Here is a 20,068-nt window from a genome sequence, read left to right on the forward strand (position 1 = left end):
GGGTACATTAAATTATTGTGAAACTGCTTATTCCTTTCTTTATCAAAGGTATAATTATTTTAATACTGAACATCTTAAAACTGGGAAAATAACAAGACACAACTGGAAGTAACACCGGGACAAAATAAAGCAGGAACAAATGTGTTACTATCCATGTGTTACAAAGAAATTGCTATTTTCTCATTAAAAAAAAATGATGCTGAGGGAAATTTCATGAAAGCGGAACGAAAATTATTTCTGAGACATGTTGAAATTTGCTAATTTGACAGAAAAGCACCACCTTGATAATAATCTGGAGTTTAATGTATCAGTTCATCTGAACATCATTAAGCTTCAAAGTTGAGCTGAAGCACGCAACTACTAAACCTACAGCAAAACACAGATGTGCTCAGGTGCACGGTCGAGTAACACCTTCAAGCATTCAATTTCAGCAATGCAAAAATCAATGGATTTATAGCAAACAACAGCTGTTTGCTCACGAACAAGCATTCGGCTGCCTGCAAACACACACCCACACACAAAAATAAAGACTTCAACTTTGGCCAGATGTGACTGAAATCTGATTAAACTGATGGAACTAAAAAAAACTGTTACAGCTAACTGTGTGTCTGTGGTCTATGTTGTGTGTGGGCTTCTTGTTATATTTTCACATGACATTGAGATGCTTACAGTTTTACAGATAAAGGAAAGAATTCACAGACAGGAGGACAAATAAAGGCAAATGTCTGCATTTATTAGAGGAAATTCCCCTAAATGCACACACACACACCACGCACAAAGACAGTTGTCTGCTGTCATAATTAGCCTTTCTAAAATACCAAAGATCAACCATCTGCTTGAGTATCAAAAAACATGCAAACAAAGGAGCAACTTGGTTTGTAAGTTTAGAGGGGTTTCTGTTTGAACAGCATGTTTTCAAAGTCAGAAGTCTCCCCAAAGCATACCTGTCTCAGCGCACTGTGATATCACTGCTGGGTGTGGCTACAGGTGCAACAGAAATGCTTTGGACCACACCCAGCTGCTCAGCGTCGTATTACATTACACTTTAAATGAAAAAAGATCACTGCTACAGTTGGAGTTTTCATTTATGTAAATTGTAACAATAGGAAAGCTGAACCCTTTTTGGCAGGCTCAAAACTACTAATGCATGTTTGGCTGTATACACAGGTCAAGCCTGGGGCATGAAATCACATTTTTAGTACCTCAGTGCTTCACATGATCCAGTCAACATCAGCAGGCACGCAAACAGGTCAACCGTAAACTTCTAGTTTTGAAAGTGACGCATTATGTTAAAGCCTAAATTCTCATCTTCAATTTCACTTCAGAGTGGTTGAGATTGCATGTTTTTTTCCTCCTATTTGTTTCCACCTGAGAAGCATTTATTAAGAATTTGACATTTGCACAAGTCAAAAGTGTGATATGCAGTAAGTTTCAATGTGTGAAAAAAAAAGCGTTTTTCAAAATATTGTCATTTAGCAAAATCACTCGCCCTTTGCCGATAAAAAGGAAGGTCCATTTTTCCATAACATACATGGAGCACTGCTGTGAGTACAACAGTTTTAATTTGCTCTCATCGAGGCTTTGCAAGCTGAAAGCACAACAGACCTGAGAGAGCAGCCAAGCAAAAACATTATTTCCTCTGAAAGACAGAGCGAGAGACAGACAGCAAGAGCTAAAACTCCTCACCTGCACTGCCTACATACACACACACACACACACACACACACACACACACACACACACACACACACACACACACACACACACACACACACACACACACACACACACACACCATCATTACAGGAGCACCCCGTGTTGAGAGCTTGATAACTGCAGCCATTTGGAGCCGATGCTAAGTGCTATAGTGAGTTTAATAGGGGGCGACCACGTGACGCGCACACACATAATTGCTGACACACATACGTACCGACTTTTCAATGCACACATACACCGATATGACCATATGTCTGCTTTTAAGTCGACTTGTCGCACAGAGATACAGAGATTTTACCATTTGTGAGTGCGCCGAAGTGACAGACGCATATGGAAATATGCGTATGTCACTGCTGGCGCACATTGAGCGCACACACACACACACACACACACACACACACACATCGCTGTACTCAGGAGGGCTTTAACAACTGGCCATAAATATTTCCCTTTTTGCAAATCAAAGGTCTGGTGGACTCTGTTAGTTTGCCTGTGTGTGTGTGTGTGTGTGTGTGTGTGTGTGTGTGTGTGTGTGTGTGTGTGTGTGTGTGTGTGTGTGTAAGATTGTAAGTGACACAGTCAGAGAAAAGAGGGAGAGGAGAGGGGAGCAGCAGTTCAATATTGACACAGCAGCAATGGAGCCTCCTCACATTAATATTAGATGATATTATCTCTAATATGGAGGAATGTTGTCTTCTTTTGCTCTACATACAGCACACACACACACACACTTACTCTCGATTTCATGTTTTCATGACTTCAGAGAATATAACACTGACTTACATATAATTTGTTGTAACGTCCTGTAATCATAACCACGGTTACCCCTTACCCTTATCTGTCCTGACCGACATAATAAAGACCTTTGTTTTGTTTTTTATCCCTTTAAAGAAAGGACAGGTCTCCATATCTTGACTGTGTGAATCAATTCAGATCCTAATAACATGAGGAATATCAACACACACAAAGTCATACACACAGACACACAGGAAGTTATCCTTGTCACGGTTTTATAGCCATATCTATCCTTGAACTGTTCCTTAAAGAGCTTTTTGCCCAATTTACACTCGCAGTCTAAACGTGGACAGTCCAAAGAGCTGCTGATACACTGCGACACACCTTAGTTTAAAAATGTTCACGACTCATTAACCGTATCCAAAACTGGCACATTGCAAAACAATGTGACCGAGATAAAGTTCACTTATCTGAACAGGCTGTTTTTCTCCCCCCAACCAGCACAAACTGAAAAGCACCAGAAAACTATTACAATTTCTTTTAACTTGCCTTCATTTCTTTTTTTCTTCTCACACAAAGCTTTTCTGTTAAAACAGTCTCAAGATATTTGCAGCAGAATTTGTTGTATCTTCTAAACTTGCAGAAGTAATTTCACCCAAATGGATTTTATAAATATCAGAAATCACATCATTCTTTCATATTCTTGCATAACCTAAGTTTTATTGGCTTATCTATTCCACTTAATAGCTAACAGAGTAATTTAATTAAATACACGTATTTTCTTTTGTTGCTGATAGTTTAATTCTCCAAGGAAAAGATAGTGAAATTCAAGACTTCACAAAGTCACAGACAAGAACTAGTCCTTAGGTACTAATCGCATCCTCTTTTTATAAACATTTTTCTTTTCATATGATTCACCTGAGTTTGTCCTTGTGGTTTTGATCTCTTACACCAACTATACAGGCCTCAGTTTCTTATTGGGGAACACAGTTCTCAGATAAACCGTAGCCTACGCCGCAAAAGGCTGTGACAATCCCACCTTCCCCTATCCCATTTTTCTCTTAGATGAACTTTGAAAGGAATGTGTCCTTCTGGTTTTGACCCTTACATTCATTACTATATTACTTTGGGTTTCTCAGCGATGCACGTCACAGCGCTTTTATTGTTGTGTCAAAAACTGCGACACTGGCAGCTGAAATCTAATGAGCCTGCACAGTTAATTAACCAGAGCGAAATATGTTTTATGCAGTCATTTGAGTAAAGCATGCAAAATAACCACAAATTAGAGTCACGGTGAAAAAAAAATAGATTTACTTCATTCATGTGCTTCAAATCTGATCACAACAGATTCTGTATCTTTTTTTAAGCGATGAAAATGCGATTACTTTGGAAATACTTTTTCCACACGGATGACAATTTATCTCCCAAGCAGAATATAAAATGCAAAGAAATTGCACTTTTTTTTGTCTCTATTGTGCAACTTTACATCTAGCTAATGAAACCACATGTTTGTGGAGCGTCTCTGTGCACATTTATAACAGCGCGTAGCCTTCAGTCCCATTTATATTACAGAGATCTAAACATTTACATGAACGGACCACAGTGCCATGATATCCGTGTGTACGTGTAATAAGAAGTAAAACATCATTAGAAAAAATAACGTCGATACATTAAAAGATACACCAACAAAGAAGAAATATGCAGGGAAAAAAAAACCCACCTGCCTACGCCTCAATTAATACTGTTTGTCTAGACACGCACTCATTCTGAGGGTGGGTGTCAGAAAATCTACCAGAATAAAAAGTTGCTGAATATAAGTGCCTCTTGGCAGAAATGAAAAAAAAAAAAAAGAATATGAGAGCTCCTTCAGCTAGCTGCAGACGCACAGATGGATGACTGATTTCTTTATTCCCACCTCTGAAAAAGCGCAGCCTGTAGCAACAGTTTGTGACATAATCTTGATAAAATGTCAAAATACTGAAGGCAGAATAAAAATCAGGCTAGACTTGGGAAAACATGTTTGAAAATGCAAAGGAGTGATTGTGAGAAAGAAAATGAGACTGATGCAGAGAAGGAAGGAGCTGAAAAGACAGATAAAGCAAGGAGAGAGAAGCTGGTACGCTATGATGCCTGAAGAGAAGCAGAGGAAAAGACATCTATGAACAAAGCAGAAGAAAACAAAGTAACCATGTGAGTTAAGGAGCAAAAGCAAAAATGTACTGAGTGGTGAGAAAGAGGAGATGATGCTGATGATGCAGAGAGAGCAGCAGATAAAAATACAAGTGACATTTCTCTTGACGGTGACGGGAGCGACGGCGGTGGTGTTCTCTGCCTGACCTTCAGCTTTATTGGAGTGTGTGTGTGTGTGTGTGTGTGTGTGTGTGTGTGTGTGTGTGTGTGTGTGTGTGTGTGTTTATGCAGCCTGGTGGGCTCGACGCCTAACTGAGGGTGACACGGTCACACAGAGGGGAGCTTACAGCCCCCAGTTCTCCAAGCCTGCCCGGTCGTCGCACGGCACAGCTGGCTCTGTCACTTTCACTTATCCTGCCAGGCTCCAAGTTCACGTGTACAGTAACACTGTGGCTGTGTGTCAGTGTGTCCGGTACAGTGCTGAGTAAAAGCCAGATGCAAAAGCTTGTGCGCTTTAAGGTGCACAAAATGGTTTTTTGCTCTCCCCCTGTAATCTGCAACCATAAAGAAACAGTGTCTGTACATTTTCAGCCAGGGTTACTAGGCTGGCTGCTGCTGGAGTTCAAGCAAGAAGGGAAGCTGTGACATCTTTTTAAACTTTTAGCTGAGATGGCAGCTTTAACACTGATCATTATGCAAAGCATCAGAACTTGCAACATGGACTGTGGTTTAATATCATTTCATAAATTATGAGCACTCAATTCATGGATTCATATGAAAGCTTTCCAACTGAGTGTTATCTGAATAGGTTGTTAGTTAGACTACCTAAGCAGGTAGACTGGCGTACAATAATAATTCACTGCAACTTTTATTGTAATTCTAAATTAATATATTATAGGATTACTTGTTTAGTAAAGACAACCAAACGGATGCAATTAATGCATGAATGAATGGGCGTTATGTGACAAATAGTATCAGAGAGCAAATACAAAACACAAGTTTTTTTCATGAAAAAATTACATATTTTTACTTAAACCTGCAAGATGCTATTTTTGGAGGCGATAATAATCTAAATCTAATAATCGACCATTTCTATCTTTGTGGAACTCGATATGAAAAATGGAAAAAGTGATGGGAAGACATAATAAACCTTTTTAGAGCCAGAACTTAATATTCTTGAAAACAACTTGATTTTAGAAAAACAAAACGCATCTCTGTATTTTTCATCTGCTTTTACATTAACCTGCTAATGCTAATTAAGCCTTTTGAACTCATATTTTTCTGTGTTTTTACACAGCTTAAAACACAGACTGCATGCATTCATGCTTTTCACACATTGGTGGCTGAAGCAGTAACACTTTTATAATACATTTCCCACTTCCAGGCCATTAACTAACACTGCTTATACTTATGCTCTTCTGCTGAACCCCAGTCCCCCCAAAACAGCCATTAGCAGTTCCTGAGAATAATCTGTGTCCTCGACTTAACCACTAGACATGCTACATAGAACTCAAATAAAGCTAAATTAAACAGTGCCATTTATAATACCATATACACAGCACTTAATTCATTTCTCTTTCTATTCTTCCTGCTTTTTACAGCAAAAAGGCAAAAAAGCAAAGTCTTCTTCTTTCTGTTGATTCTATTGTGTCGCTGGCATAGAAGAACAACAAAATAAACATTAAAAAAATCTGTTAGTGGCTACTGTCCAAGGTGTTATTGTAACTGTTTTAGCCAAGATATTCAGTTCCCCAACCCTACATGTTTTTTTCAGTTGACCAGAAAATATCACAAAGAAATGAATAACTCAATACATCCTATACGTAACCATGTCTGAAAAACAACGAGAAACATACATGAGAGCACACCTCCATGTGAGAACAGAGGAGGGAAAACTGGGCGAGTTACTGTAAACTATAGACAAATAAAAGTGAGAGTTAAGGCATTGCTGAAGAAATGACTCAAGTCTCAGAAAATCAGCGTAGTGGTTCATCAATTCACAGGAAAGATTACCTGCTCCCTGCAATGAAGCTTTAAAACGTACTTTTACAACTCGCAGATTTTGTAGAGTCCACGTAATCAATAATTAACCAGAAAGATAATAAGTGATCTGAGTAGTTTAGGAACAGGTTAAGAATTTACAGAGCAAATACATTCCTAGACCGAGCTTTAAGCAACAACAACAACAAATCTGATTAGTTTTTTTAAAGATACCTTAAGCTACAAAACAGGTACTGTAAATCAAATATCGAATATATACAATAGTATTATGCACACTATTGTTCCACACTGTTGCATTGGGTTACATTATTTTTCTTTCCATAAACAACACCAACATACAAGATGCTGCTTGTAAAAAGACTTACTAAAGCACCAAATGTGGATTAATCCACCACTGAAATAATCCCAGAAAAATCTAATGTCCAAATGTTTTCGTGGGATTACTGAGTCTTAAAAAATGTTTTTGCATTGTTTAAGATTAAAAATTGGGAACCAATGGTCTTGGAGCATCAGGGAGACAGACTGTACTGAAAGACAGTTAATGTGTTGTTGGTTCTGGTGATTTAACAGTGATTTACTATTCAAAGTATTGGATAAAAAATAGACTAGCACCAGTCTGACCTTTGAATAATAACATTGCTTTGTTGTTTCTTCATAACTCGCATCTGGGCCACAAAAATGTAAATTTTGTCATCCTGCCAGAAACTGCTGACAAGCTTCCACATGTACATAACATTACTCCCACATCTGTATTCCTGGTAGATTTACATTATTTTATATGATGCTGACAAATTCCTTCAGGCTGTGGAGACACTGTTTTGCTTTTTGTGTGTGTGGTTTTTTTTTTAAATTGATGTGTTTTGTTGTTGTGTCTTCTTCTTTTTCCAACTAATATTTTTGTTTTTTCTTAACTATCGCAATAAAGCTTTAACATAGCTTTATCAGTATTTTGTTTGTTTCCCAATGAATCTCTGAACCTTCAGATTCCCAGACATGTCTGACCATGATCATCAAAACTGTGAGCTTCAAATTAAAAAATAAATAAATAAAATTAAAAATAATAATTATGGTCCCACAAGTAGAGAGAGGCTGAAATGCTCATTACAACTGACAGCACAGAGACTATTGACAGAACAAAGAAAATACTTTAACTTTCCTTAGTAACAGGCTAAAAATGGACTAAATATCTCAAGTTTCTTTAAGTATGTGAAAGGTCATGTTTTTTGTTTTTTTTCATTTCAAATTGCTCTACAGCCCTAAACATTATGAATGTGCTTATAAAGTAATCTTATTATCCAATAAAATCCTCACAAAATTATCACGTAGGTCTAACGGCTCAAACAATACATTTAACAAACATGCATAAATCTAAACTACACAGAGCTCATTCCTATTGTTATAGACACTAAATAAAGGAAAGAGTTAGGTAGTTATAATGCTATTGTGTACTTTAGTGTTGTTGCTGCTTAGAGATTTTGAAGCCAAAGAATATTAGTATTAATAGTGATATTAGTGAGTAAGTAATTTCCTACAAATATTTTTATTTTAAATTAAACTTTAAGAAAAGTTTGAGCTGTTTACAGGGTCGTGGGTTGTGCTGAGTACTACAATGAAGTGAGAACACATGGAAGTGGGCTAAGCCATTTAACATTTAATATGGCTCGAAATCTGACATCTTCTTTATAAATTTAAGTTTTCACATTATGGATAAGAAAGATCTACCCCCCCCCCCCCCCCCCCCCAAAAAAAAATAAAAATAAAAATAAAAATACATTTAAAAAAAACTTTAAAAAACGGAATGAATCCCCTTAGGACAAAGAACAATCTCATTTCATCTTCGGCATCGTTAGCTCAACAGACAAGAACACCAAATGCCTTGTTCCAAACAGAAGGTCACCTGTACGAGAAGCTTCAGCTATTACCACTTTGTGTGACAGAATGACAGTGAGGTCAGACTTTCTTGAGCAATGTGAGTCAGACCCTAAAACCCCTGGCTTCAGATGCCATTGCAGGGGATGACCCTCTGTTCAGCTTTACATACAATGACTGGTATGTACTTTTAATGACGATGACATTGCCAAGACTCCATCCACGGTTGATGAAAGTGGTCAATGACAGCTCTGAAGATGAGGACACAGGGACTGTGTCATCACTTGATTACGGCACAAAGGTTAAGCCTATTAGCATCGGCAATTAAGTAAGAATAAAAATGGTGAGCTATGCAGACAAAAAAAGAGTTCAAAAATAAGAGTGGCACCGTGGCTTCAGGTTGGTTTAGTCACTTTTTCTCCAGCCTTTGTCCCCCGTGTTTGTCTTGACAAAAACACACTCCCACAAAAGTATTACAGTAACAAAAGCACATGGAAGCAGTTATGTTGAGACTCTGAGACATTGTCTGTTGCTCACAGACACTGAGCAGGAACTGAGCTCACTAGCACACAAACGCACCTTCTCAGGGTCCAGCATGTGACTTGTGTGTTACAGAAGCATGCGTGTGTCCATTAAGTTACAATAATGCTATTTTGTTTCACTTTTAGTTCTTATTTCTCCACTGAGTGAATTTTTTTTCTTTCAATCTAAAATCAAAAAGCTTCCACGCTAATGACATGTTGGCGTGTGTGTCTGTGTTCGAGTGCGTGCCACTATTTCCATGCACAACCATGCACGTGTTGAACATGCATGAAACAAACCAGCACATATCTGCATATAGCGTTGGAAACTGGCTTATTTCAGTCCCTGCTCACTAATTGTTGCATGTTGAATTCAATCCATATATTTTTAAATGGTGTAGCTTGACTTTCTTTGTAAATGTTTCTTTGTTCTGAGGTGAGAGACTGTGTGTTAATCATTTGTATCTAACACAAAGCAACTAATATTAATGAAGCAGTTTTGTTGTCCAGCATGTTAGTTTTGGTCGAGGAATGCACACAAGTGTAGAAATTCAGCTGTTTTTGTTTAAACTGTCCAAATCAAACTTTTTTAAAATTTAATTTTGATTAAATTTGACTTGGTTTTTTTGTCAAAGTTGAAAAAGAATAAAAAGAGTGCCTTTTTTGTGAAAATCTAAGGTTATTTATTATATCAGTACTACCAAATGCCAAACAGTGCTCATCCTAAGCATAAATTTATGTTTAAGTTAAGAATGATTACATCACTTTGATTCATATTCATGAGGATGTCCTGAAAAGAAACCCTGTGCTTCAACACTTTCTTTTCAGGAGTGGAAGATTTTCCTGTGTCTGTCTCCATGACCAATCTCATGTCCAACGCAAAATCATAATGAAGTCCTTTTCAGTCTTTGAATTGCAAATAACTGCTCATTGTTTCTGTGTCATTTGCTGTGCAAACCTCATCCATCATGTCTCCTGCTAGGATTTGTTGTATAAAAGCGACATAGCATAGCAACACTCCCTCTGCATACCTTCTCCCTCAGTGTCTCTCGTACTCTCCCATTTGTTCTCTCTACCAAGAACTACATTTCCCAGGATGCAACCGTGCACGGCAGTGGCACACTCTCCTCACTGGGCATGCTGCCATGCCTGGTGGGTAAAGAGTCTTTAAACAAACATGCAAGATTAAACCCAACAAACACACACCACACACACAGTGTGCTGACTTCAATGTACTAAAAGCAATGTATAGAAAGCAAACATACAAGAAGCAGTTCAGTTCAAATGATCATCTTTTCAGTTTGCAGTGATTAAATCTTTCTGTACCCGTTCCAACTTTTTCCTAATTAAAACTTTTTAAGTTATAAAATGTATTATTGCTCACTTAAGCCAACAATATAATATAATATAATATAATATAATGTAATGTAATATTTAATAACTATTATTTATTATAACAATTACTTTACATTATCATACAGAAAAATGTTACAATGTTTCCTTAAATCAGAATTTGTTCGATCATGCTACCATTATTATCTTCATATTGTTAGCAGTACTAGAAGTTGCAATAACAGTATCACTGTCTAATAGGCTACAGTTGGATGTTGTATGAGGCAATATTTATATAGGACATTACATAAATACAGGTATAGACTTGTGCTTTAAAAAAAAATGAAAAAAGGCAAAGAATTTAAATCTCAAAAACATTTAAGAGCAGAAGGTATTAAACCAGCAAAAATAAAAATAAAAATTTTAAGAACTAAAATTACAAGGTAAAGGAAAATAAATAAATACATATTGACAATACTGGCTTTGCAATTACATTCTAAATTAAAGTTCATTCTAAAATTAAATTAAATTCCAAAAACAAACAAAAAAAGAAAAAGAAAGAAAGATATATACTTTTAACAATGTCTTTTAAAAAGAAAACATTGCTGTAGCCGACTATTTCATGTAGCAGATAATTTATAGAGGGGCTACAGCTAACCTCTACTAAATACTAAAATGTATTCTTGGTTGTTTTGTCAGCCACCTTGCCTGTGTATGACCTTGTTTAAGATAAACAGAAGCAAATGGAAAACTATCTTGTTTTTTTCCTCGAAGAAAATGCAAAACTATACAATAAAAAACAAAACGCCATGTTTGTAAAATAGTTTGCATGCTAAACTGCCGTACCTCCCCGCGTCGGACGTTTCGTCTCTGTGCTAATTTGAGTCCCAAATCATAGACATTAGGGCTTTTATTTATATATTCAACAATTCTGAAACAGGGCCGTTTGACGACTGACTGTTGCCTCCACCATTTTATCCACTTCTGCAGAAAACGTTGGCTTCGTCACACTGAAACTGACACAAAGTACATAGTGGTACATGGTAGACAGCAGCTGATTATAGTTCTTAGCGGTGACTGCACAAATGTAAAGGTGGAGGACACCTTTTGCTTTCATTTTGCAGTATTTCAGTTAGTACGGCAGGTAAATCATTTTTTAACAATAAAAATGTATGTGGCAAAAAAAAGACCACGTTATATGTTATCACTTTACCACGGTTACTGATTAATATACTTGATCATTAGGTGCTGTACATTTCAATGTCACTGACAAATAAAATAAGCGATAATCTCTAAGGTTTGTAGATTGTGGTGTCACCTTTATTAATGGGCCATAACAAACGTAAACTTCCTGTACTTAAAAAAACCTTCATAAAGTGAGTTAACACTTCTTTTTACCGTAAATACATTCTACTGTTGATTATATAAACATGACATCCTGCTGCTGCAGGGTTTTTGACAAAGATCTTCTTTCATATTAGTCTGTGGATGAAATGACAAAAAGTGCAGATTTTTCTTGCACATGCAGTTGCCTGTGCACTGTCCCTTTAACTGTGAACCATGGCAGCTTACTACTGCTTAACCGACTGTTCACCCCACTTATTAGCTCATTAGCTGGTTCCTCTTGTTCCGGAATACCAAGGTGCTACTTTGTATTAATTAATTGTTAATGACAGTCTGAATGGCACACACTTCCATTCCATTAATGCTGAATTCCTACAAAGAAGAGGAGATTTAAAACAATTAAAGTATTTCTTAAGGTTAATCATCACAGTTGTATGATTTAGCGCAGGTTTTAACTCTCACACACTTCTTAGAGGTGAGAAACAAACAGAATGTCCTCAATTCCCAAATATAGCCTCAATTTTAAGGTCTTTAGTTGCCTTTACAAAGGCAGAAGTACAGCACACACACCTAAGCTACTCCGCACCATTAATCAAATACTCTGAAAAACACATTGCTCAAATATGACCTTCCGCACAAAAGCAGCCACTATTGAAGCACCAGAAGGAATTCACTAAAGGCGGGTCCGAGTAAACATTCCTGCTGCTTTAAAGCCTCAGCACCTCTCGCCAGCGCTCTGTGTGTGTGCGTGTGTGTGTGTGCGTGTGTATTCCAAACACATGCTCCAAACAGTGCATGAGCCCACATGGAGATCCAAAGAACTGTACCAGGGAGGTCAGGTAGTTCACATAAGACAAACTCACATGCATTAACACACACAATGGAACACTTACATAAATTTTTGGATTGAGTAACGAACGCCGTGTACAAAGTTTAAGGAAGCAGAGGACTTTGGCCTCTGCTAAGATGGAAAGGGAAGAAAAAACAAAGAGAGAGAAAGACAGAGAACAAAATTGCTGCTTCCTTTCTCTCCAGCTTAGGATTGTCACACTGACCTTCATCTGCAAGCTTGAAGAAATTAAGAAAGTAAAACAATATATAATTAAGGGCAGACAATAAAAGAAAACGTGCTTTTGAGAGGCTTCAGATATAACTCAAGCATATACAGAACTCCAGAGAGGTTCATAAGTGTAAACCTCCCGAACCCGCAGCAGGCTCAGTTTTTCCATAATGAAACAACAAAAGAAAAAAGTATCTACATTTAATCACCCATGGATGAAGGCTAACATGACCAAGAAGAAACAGCTTGAACTAGATGTAACAACTAGCATAACAACAGTTTAGATGCATAAAGCAGGTAATCTGTTTTGTTTTCTTAATTGAAACATTGCTTAAACTATTAGCTAAATTCACTTCATGTATTAATTGACTGTTTAACCTCTAAATGTAACCAGGACCGCTCTGAATAAAATAAAGTTCATATGATGGCCTCAGTAGCTTTATCTAATTGCTCAGAGTGTCCAGCCCTGCTTACAGACTACAGTAACAAGCATTCCAGTCTCTTATGTGGTTTTCAAAGTAACCAACACTTCTGCTGAAGATGGTCCAGTACTCACAGATAATAATTAGTCTCTCCCCATCGCTTTATGTTTCTGTGCCAAAGATCCCAGGGGAGGAAAACAACAAAGAAGTGACTAAAAAAAAACAAAACAGAATAACAACAACAACAACAGCCATGCAAAATGGCTTTTTTTTAGGAAGTCACCTGGCATCCTCCTCTCTTGAGAAGTGAAATGAATTTGTCCTTGAAAGCTGCCATACTTTCCAACAGACCGCAACAACAAGATGAAATACTTTTGGTGCTTGGAAACAAACTCAAACTGGGATAAAAGACGCAGGCGTGTAAGAGAAAGGATGGTGGCTGGGATCTTTCAGGTAGTTCGGCGTGTATGAACGAGAGGCAGGACGCCGCTGTAAAAAGAGCGCGTCGCTCGCTGAACCGTTTTCTGGATAAATAAAGGTTCTCACGCACATACGCACCTTCTGTCGACACTCTCTTTAGTGCCAGTGGAGCATTTTGTTTTTCCACCGATGGTAACCCCCCACCAAAGAGAGCAGCCCTCCTCCCACGGGACTCCTGATTGGCATGGATCAGCCCCTAAGGCAGCTCCACATATATACTACAGTGGCAGAGGGTGTGTGTGTGTGTGTGTGTTTGTGTGTGTGTGTGAGCGCACGCATGTATAATGAAGAGTGCATGTAGAGATTTACAGTGTTGGCATCCGGTCCGGTCAAACGTGTGGACCGCTGCCACTCTCCCCCAACAGCTCTGGATAAATGTGCCATGTTTTGTTTTCCTTTTCAGGAAGCCCATGAAAAGAATTAGCAAGATGAGAAAGTAGCAGGCAGATCTCTTGGGGCGTCCATCTGTCCATTACTGAAATAAAAGCTGTCCACTCGAAGAAGGAGGCGTGATTGAGGGATGGAGGGATTTTGTTGACTTGATAAGACAAGGACGGAGCGCAGTGGGTAATCAAGGGAAAGGCAGAGAGATAGAGTGATAGAACGATAGATAAATGGAAATCACTGGGATTTATTCATGTATTGACACACTAAACCAAAACGGATAAACTTGCCCATCACAATTTAACTGTAATTGCAGGAGACATTTGCTGTCTTTATAGCACATGCTGCCAAATCCTCTTGCAAAATCAGCACGATTCGCCTCAAACTCATTCATTAATCAGCAGTAAACAAAAGGAAATTACCCGGAAACACTCAGCTCAAAGGACTACGAATCATGTGACAGAGATGAGCACTTAAAGGTGGAAAAGACCTGTGAACTACTGAGATACCCACAGAATGTTAACCAGCAATGGTTTCACCTAAAGGAAAAGCTGAACTGTAACTTTTTGTTTCCTTAATATTGTCAATATTTCTGTTTTGAGCTTAAAATTGCCAAACATTACTCCATACTTTACCAATATTTTTGGTCTTGTTTCTTTTGGATTGCCTTGTGTTTTATACTGCAATCCTCTCTTGATTGGGTTTTACTTGGTTAAATAAAGGTTACTCAGACATCACCCTTGGGTTGTCTCTTACTCTTTTTGAGTTTTTCTTACATTTTGCATTGATAAAGTTCATATTAGGAGGCAAACTCTCTCACTGAAGTGTGCTCCTTATACAGTATATCTGTAAGCCTGTTGTAAGCCTGTCTGAAATCACTCATTCTTTTTTTACTTTAATGGCCACTGTTTAAAAACTAGATATTAGTGATGCACAAATATTGGCCCTGATGACTGATATCAGTATGAGCAATTAAGAAAGCAATCAATTATCAATATCGGTAGATTAGAAAGGAGGATATAGAAAAAACATTACATCAAAAATGACCACAAAAAAATAGTGCTGGCCAAATTGTTATTTGGAACCTCAGTAATGGCTCAGAACGACACAATCGGTACACCACTACCAACTATGCTGACTAACTGCTCTGCTGCCATCAGTACCGCGCTTAGAAATGTTGGAAGATTTAAGGGGGGGAAAAGCAATCTGCCACTCACACTCACACCTCTCTCTCTATCTCCGACACAGTCTGTCTCTCTCCAGCACTGGCACAACCTTTCAGCAATCAAATTAGCTACACTCCCTTCCCCAGAATATGTGTCAAAGGAATCAGCAGTTGGGCTATATTTGCTCCCAACTCATAATGTTAACCTTTCTGTGGCATATAGGCCCTAATTTATTATCAGTGCAGCACAGGGTAAAAAGATGAGGCTCGTTGTGTCGACAAGTTGCATCCATGCACGTCGCAGTGCAATGTAATAAACTGTAAGGTGTCCATCTTTCTTGGCTGACCCTCTTCAACCAAATGTCCCCGCCACCGTTAACAATATGTTAATAATAAGGCTGCCTCGTAAAGGTACAAATTCTCAGGCCGGCAAACGTTCCTTATAACAAGGCTGACGCCTGGAGGCTTCTCAGGTGTCAAGTTGAGAGTTCTGAGTTTCCTTTAAGCTGGGATTTTGTTTTCAGGTTCAGAATGACACCTTAGAGGCTTAATGACAATAAGCATGGCAGTTCGTTGTACAGTAAAGTCAGTGAGTGTGTGTTACATTATGAATCTGGGCATTTGTCTTGTTGTTTCTGATGATTACGCTTGGGTACATGAAACTCAAGTTTAACGATTTTTATTACAACACTACTGATTTTTTTTCTTCTGTTTCTAGCAGCACATTCCTCTGTGCTGGAAAACCCTGCCGTAAGTCACTAAAGTCACTGCTTTTCATTTAGTGTTTGGCACCTTTCAGTTTTACTGTTGCTAAGACAAACAGAAAGTGTGAAAACCTCACACTTTCTGTAACATTTTAATATCCAAACACAATATAATAACAGTGCCAACTCCCAAATGTTAACGAGCTATAAATTTAAAGTAGCCCGATTTAATTTTTTTCTTTTACACATTTTTCTGAAACTAATTCTCAGCCTCCCATAGTTCAAAAATGGATAAGAACATGGCAGATTTCAATGTGAGCGCTGAGAAGCCGCTGCTGCCTCTTGGCCCAGCCCTACGACTCACCACGCACTGCAAACCAGTGAATGTCAACAAGCAGAAATGAAGAAATATGGAACTTACATACACACACATACAGCACCCCATACAGAGCTAAAGCATTCTGTAATATCCAGCTGTGAGTTCATTATTGAGCTTTGTGGTATCTGTGTCCCCTGTGGTATCACTGTGATATTACTACACAGATTCTAGATGCACAGGAGCTTGCAGGGTGTTTATCATACTTAAGGTATCCCTATCAAATGTAGTATCATTACAGAATTCCTACAGCGCCTTATATAATCCTTACTGAATTATCTGCACTGCCTTTTTTCCAGTTTTTTATAGGTTACACAAATCTTTTCATTATAAGTAACTGCAAGCACCCCCCCCCCCCCCCCCCCAAACTGTGTTACACTTAGTGGGGTGGGGACAAAACCATCCCCAAACCCACAGAACCAGTAATGTTATACATTATACAAAGTAAAAGGGCCACCAAAACCAAATAAATAAAATCCAGTCCTACTGTGTGAACTTTGAAAGTCAGTTTGTGAGTAAAAGCTACACATGAAGTCAGTGAGAAATCCAAGTTCAAATGGAAAGCAAACCAAGTCTTGTTTCTGCTTTTTCTTTCCTGCTGTTTACTGTGATACTTTATGGCTTTACGCCGAACACATCAGCTGAAGGTCAGAGATTAGCCAGCCTTTTAATTTACCGCTAGCTGCACTCCTTCGGTTTGACCTTTTCTCACTAAAAGGCACCAAGAGCCTGCTCGGAATCAGGCCAGGCTATTAAAAAGCGCTCGAACGGGTAAGTAGGTGACAGGTCAACGCTCAACATCTGGACACCGAAATGCATCCAAAAACAACAGGAGCAGCAACACCCCGACTCCTCCGCTGCCGCTGTGCGTGATGCTTATTCTTCTTCTTCTTTTTTTTTTTAATAAATCGCCAATAAAAGCCGGATTGGGAACCAGAGAGACTCGAGGAAACCCGCGGAGGTTAGAAGATCAGAGGCGAAGAGGGGGATGATAATCTTGCCGTAACATCGGGAAAGGTTGATGTAACCGGATTAAACGGAGCTAATGAAATACACCACAAATGGACGACTGGGGCAGGAGAGGGGATGGTGGGTGGGAGAGATGTATAGACGATGAAATCCAAAATAAAAGAAGAAACGAAGTCAAAGAAGGGAATAGGTTCAAACTGATTTTTATCGGCTCTTCAATAAGATAAGATCTAAATTTTGCCGCTGTCCCAGCAGGAGCGACAACATGCGATCATACGATTTAAAAAAAATGTTAATGTAACTATTAATGTAAACAGCGAACCTGAAGCACAGAGCTTTCTCCACCACCACCACATCCAGGAGCGCCGTTTCAACAAGTCTCAAACCCGATTTACAGGCGGACACTAAGGCGTTTGTCCCTGTCGACCCCCCCCCCCCCCCCCCCGCGCCTATAGATTTCCTCCCCCCTAAAAACAAAATTATGCCCACTGACATTTCCCTCAATGCAGCAAAGCGCGCTCCCAAAAGCCGATTTCCAGGGCAGTTGAGGGGGTGGGGGGTGTCATGTTTGAAGGCTGAGGGCGCGCGCGACCCTCCCCTATTAAAAAGCTCATCCGGCGCCGCGCACTCGGGCACGGGCCAACCTATAGCGGGGCAGCCGATTGGCCGAAGAGCAGCTCCATCTGCGCACGTGACTTCTTCTGCTTACAATAAATAAACAGCTATAGAATAATACTTCAAACGACTCCAAATGGCCCCGGAGCGCTCACAGCCCGGTTAAAGAGACTCATAACAGGCAAAGTATCCGCACACACAAGTTTGCAGGTGGAACAGAGGGCCCCACAACACGGCTCAAAGTTGGAGCTGAATCGTTTTTGGATATGTCCGGTGGGAGGCGGGCAGCGCCAGGCAACAGCCGTGCGCAAAGAAAAAAATGACAGCTTCATGGAGACCCTATAGGCTTACTAGTGGACATTAGGCCCTACATACCCGGCACTTTGCTCCTCACACTTCAGCCAAAACGAAAACATACAGTTCCCGGCACCCGCCGGGCGTCCGGACCGCGGCACACACACGCACACACACAATGCCAAGCGAGCTTACCTACACAGTGAATGAGTTTGTGCCTCCAAGAGTCAAGTTCCTGCCGAAAGCCGCGCCTCTCTATCGTGCATTGCTGCCTTTTGCACAGACTCGCCATTTTCTATCGGCCCCTCCCGTGGGCGCGCACATACTGCTGGGTGCTTCCCTGCGCGCACGTCACCGGTGGTTTTTATTCTAGGGCTGGGTGGAGAGCGATATGAGGGGGACGGGGCTGCAGCATCCCCCTTTCTATAGCGCTCATATGTCCCACCCACCAAAAGCGCCCCCTCCCATCCCTCCCAGCATCTCTCTGCGCGAGGGTGTGCTGCTGGCACTGGCCGTTTAATGAAATGTGTGGAGTAGCCCATAGCACATGGCGCCTGCGCTCCAAATTTGCCATAGCTTACAGCGACGTGTGTCAAAGGGTTTCAAAATGCGCATTGTTTCAATCAACAGATGTGAGACACGTACAGCTGCCCCGGTACACGGGGAACGGGGTTATCACGGGTAAGAAGAGAAGTTATTTAGGAAAAAACAAACTTATACAGTATTATTTTTTGAAGGCATCTATAAGCGCATTGGTGGGACGAGACCGTAAGGTGCCTGTAAGGAACTTTCAGGCCATCCAGCGCCAAGTCAAACATTGAGGTTACACATTAAACGTTCATAGGATACAGCTAATTAATTCATTACTATAACTTCTCTTTTAAAGGATAGTATTGCCTTTTGTTAGTCTACTAAGTGGTCTTAAATTAATAAAGGCTCAACCATTAGCCTATTCCTACCCATCTACTGCAACTTGAGCGCATTTTTCATGTTCTCTGTAAGATGGAGCAAAGACTTCAGATCTACTAATGAGTCTAAAAGTTCCCTGGGCCCCAAAAAATGTATCATAATTGTTTCAAGATATAAATATTAATTAATTAATTAATTGACAACTACCAGACTGCAGTAAATTATGCAAAGAACTGTGGGATATTAGAAAGTTACATGTATTAAAATGTTGATATCAGTACTATTTTGAAAATCTGACTAATCTCATTTAAATGAAAGCTTATTTCCCACCAAAACACCCGAGCTCAGAGGCAAAAATGAGTCAAAATATCGCTTTGTTAGCTGCATTTTGGACCGATGCTGTATGACAGGGGAAAAAAACACACAAAATACAAACCATACACATACTGCCAAACACTTGGCCATGCTCAGTCTTTCTTGCTGAATTTGTAAGAGCTGAGTCAATGATCCAAAGTTAATATGATCTTTTTTTTCAAGGCACAATTTGATTCAAGCATTTATGTAATTTTCCACAGGCTCATTACGCTTTCTATCTTGTTGTCCTTATGACAAATGCATTCATTTTTCACTCACATCATTTATTTCTCTAACTTAGACACTTAACGCCTGTCTTCATCTCCAAAACAAAAGCTGATAGAAATAGCAGAAGATTCAAAAATCTTGTCCACCACTTTTTGTGTCACTCTGAAGAAAAAAAGAATGTAATGTATTAATTTATAATGTCAGAAAACCAGTAAGTGGTCAGTGAAGGGAATTAAAAAAATTCACAGTCAGGTTTACTACATTAAATACACGGTATCCTATTAATGCAAATAAGATATACGTGTGCACCTTGTTTATGCACAGTTTGAATTAGTCTGTATCTTAACAGGCACTGTGTACTTCATGCTTCTGAGATTAAGGCAAGTCTATTGCCCTGTCTCTCTAACTTGTCTAAATTGTGCAGAAATTGACCAAAATTTCAGAACAAATTTCATCTCAC

The 20,068-nt window shown here is 39.2% G+C and overlaps 1 protein-coding gene across 1 annotated transcript in view; it reads right to left on the minus strand.

The window, feature by feature from the left end:
• The window catches only part of lcor (ligand dependent nuclear receptor corepressor), a 77,692-nt gene extending 59,128 nt beyond the window's left edge, over positions 1 to 18,564 (minus strand). Inside the window, exon 1 of the mRNA XM_026171941.2 lies at positions 18,313 to 18,564. Within this exon, the coding sequence (XP_026027726.1) occupies positions 18,313 to 18,409 (97 nt within the window). The 5' untranslated portion in view covers positions 18,410 to 18,564. The remainder of the gene's footprint in view (positions 1 to 18,312) is intronic.
• Positions 18,565 to 20,068: the final 1,504 nt, after the last annotated feature.

This window comes from Astatotilapia calliptera, chromosome 6 (assembly GCF_964374335.1).
Source record: "Astatotilapia calliptera chromosome 6, fAstCal68.1, whole genome shotgun sequence".
Classification (NCBI taxonomy): Eukaryota; Metazoa; Chordata; class Actinopteri; order Cichliformes; family Cichlidae; genus Astatotilapia; species Astatotilapia calliptera.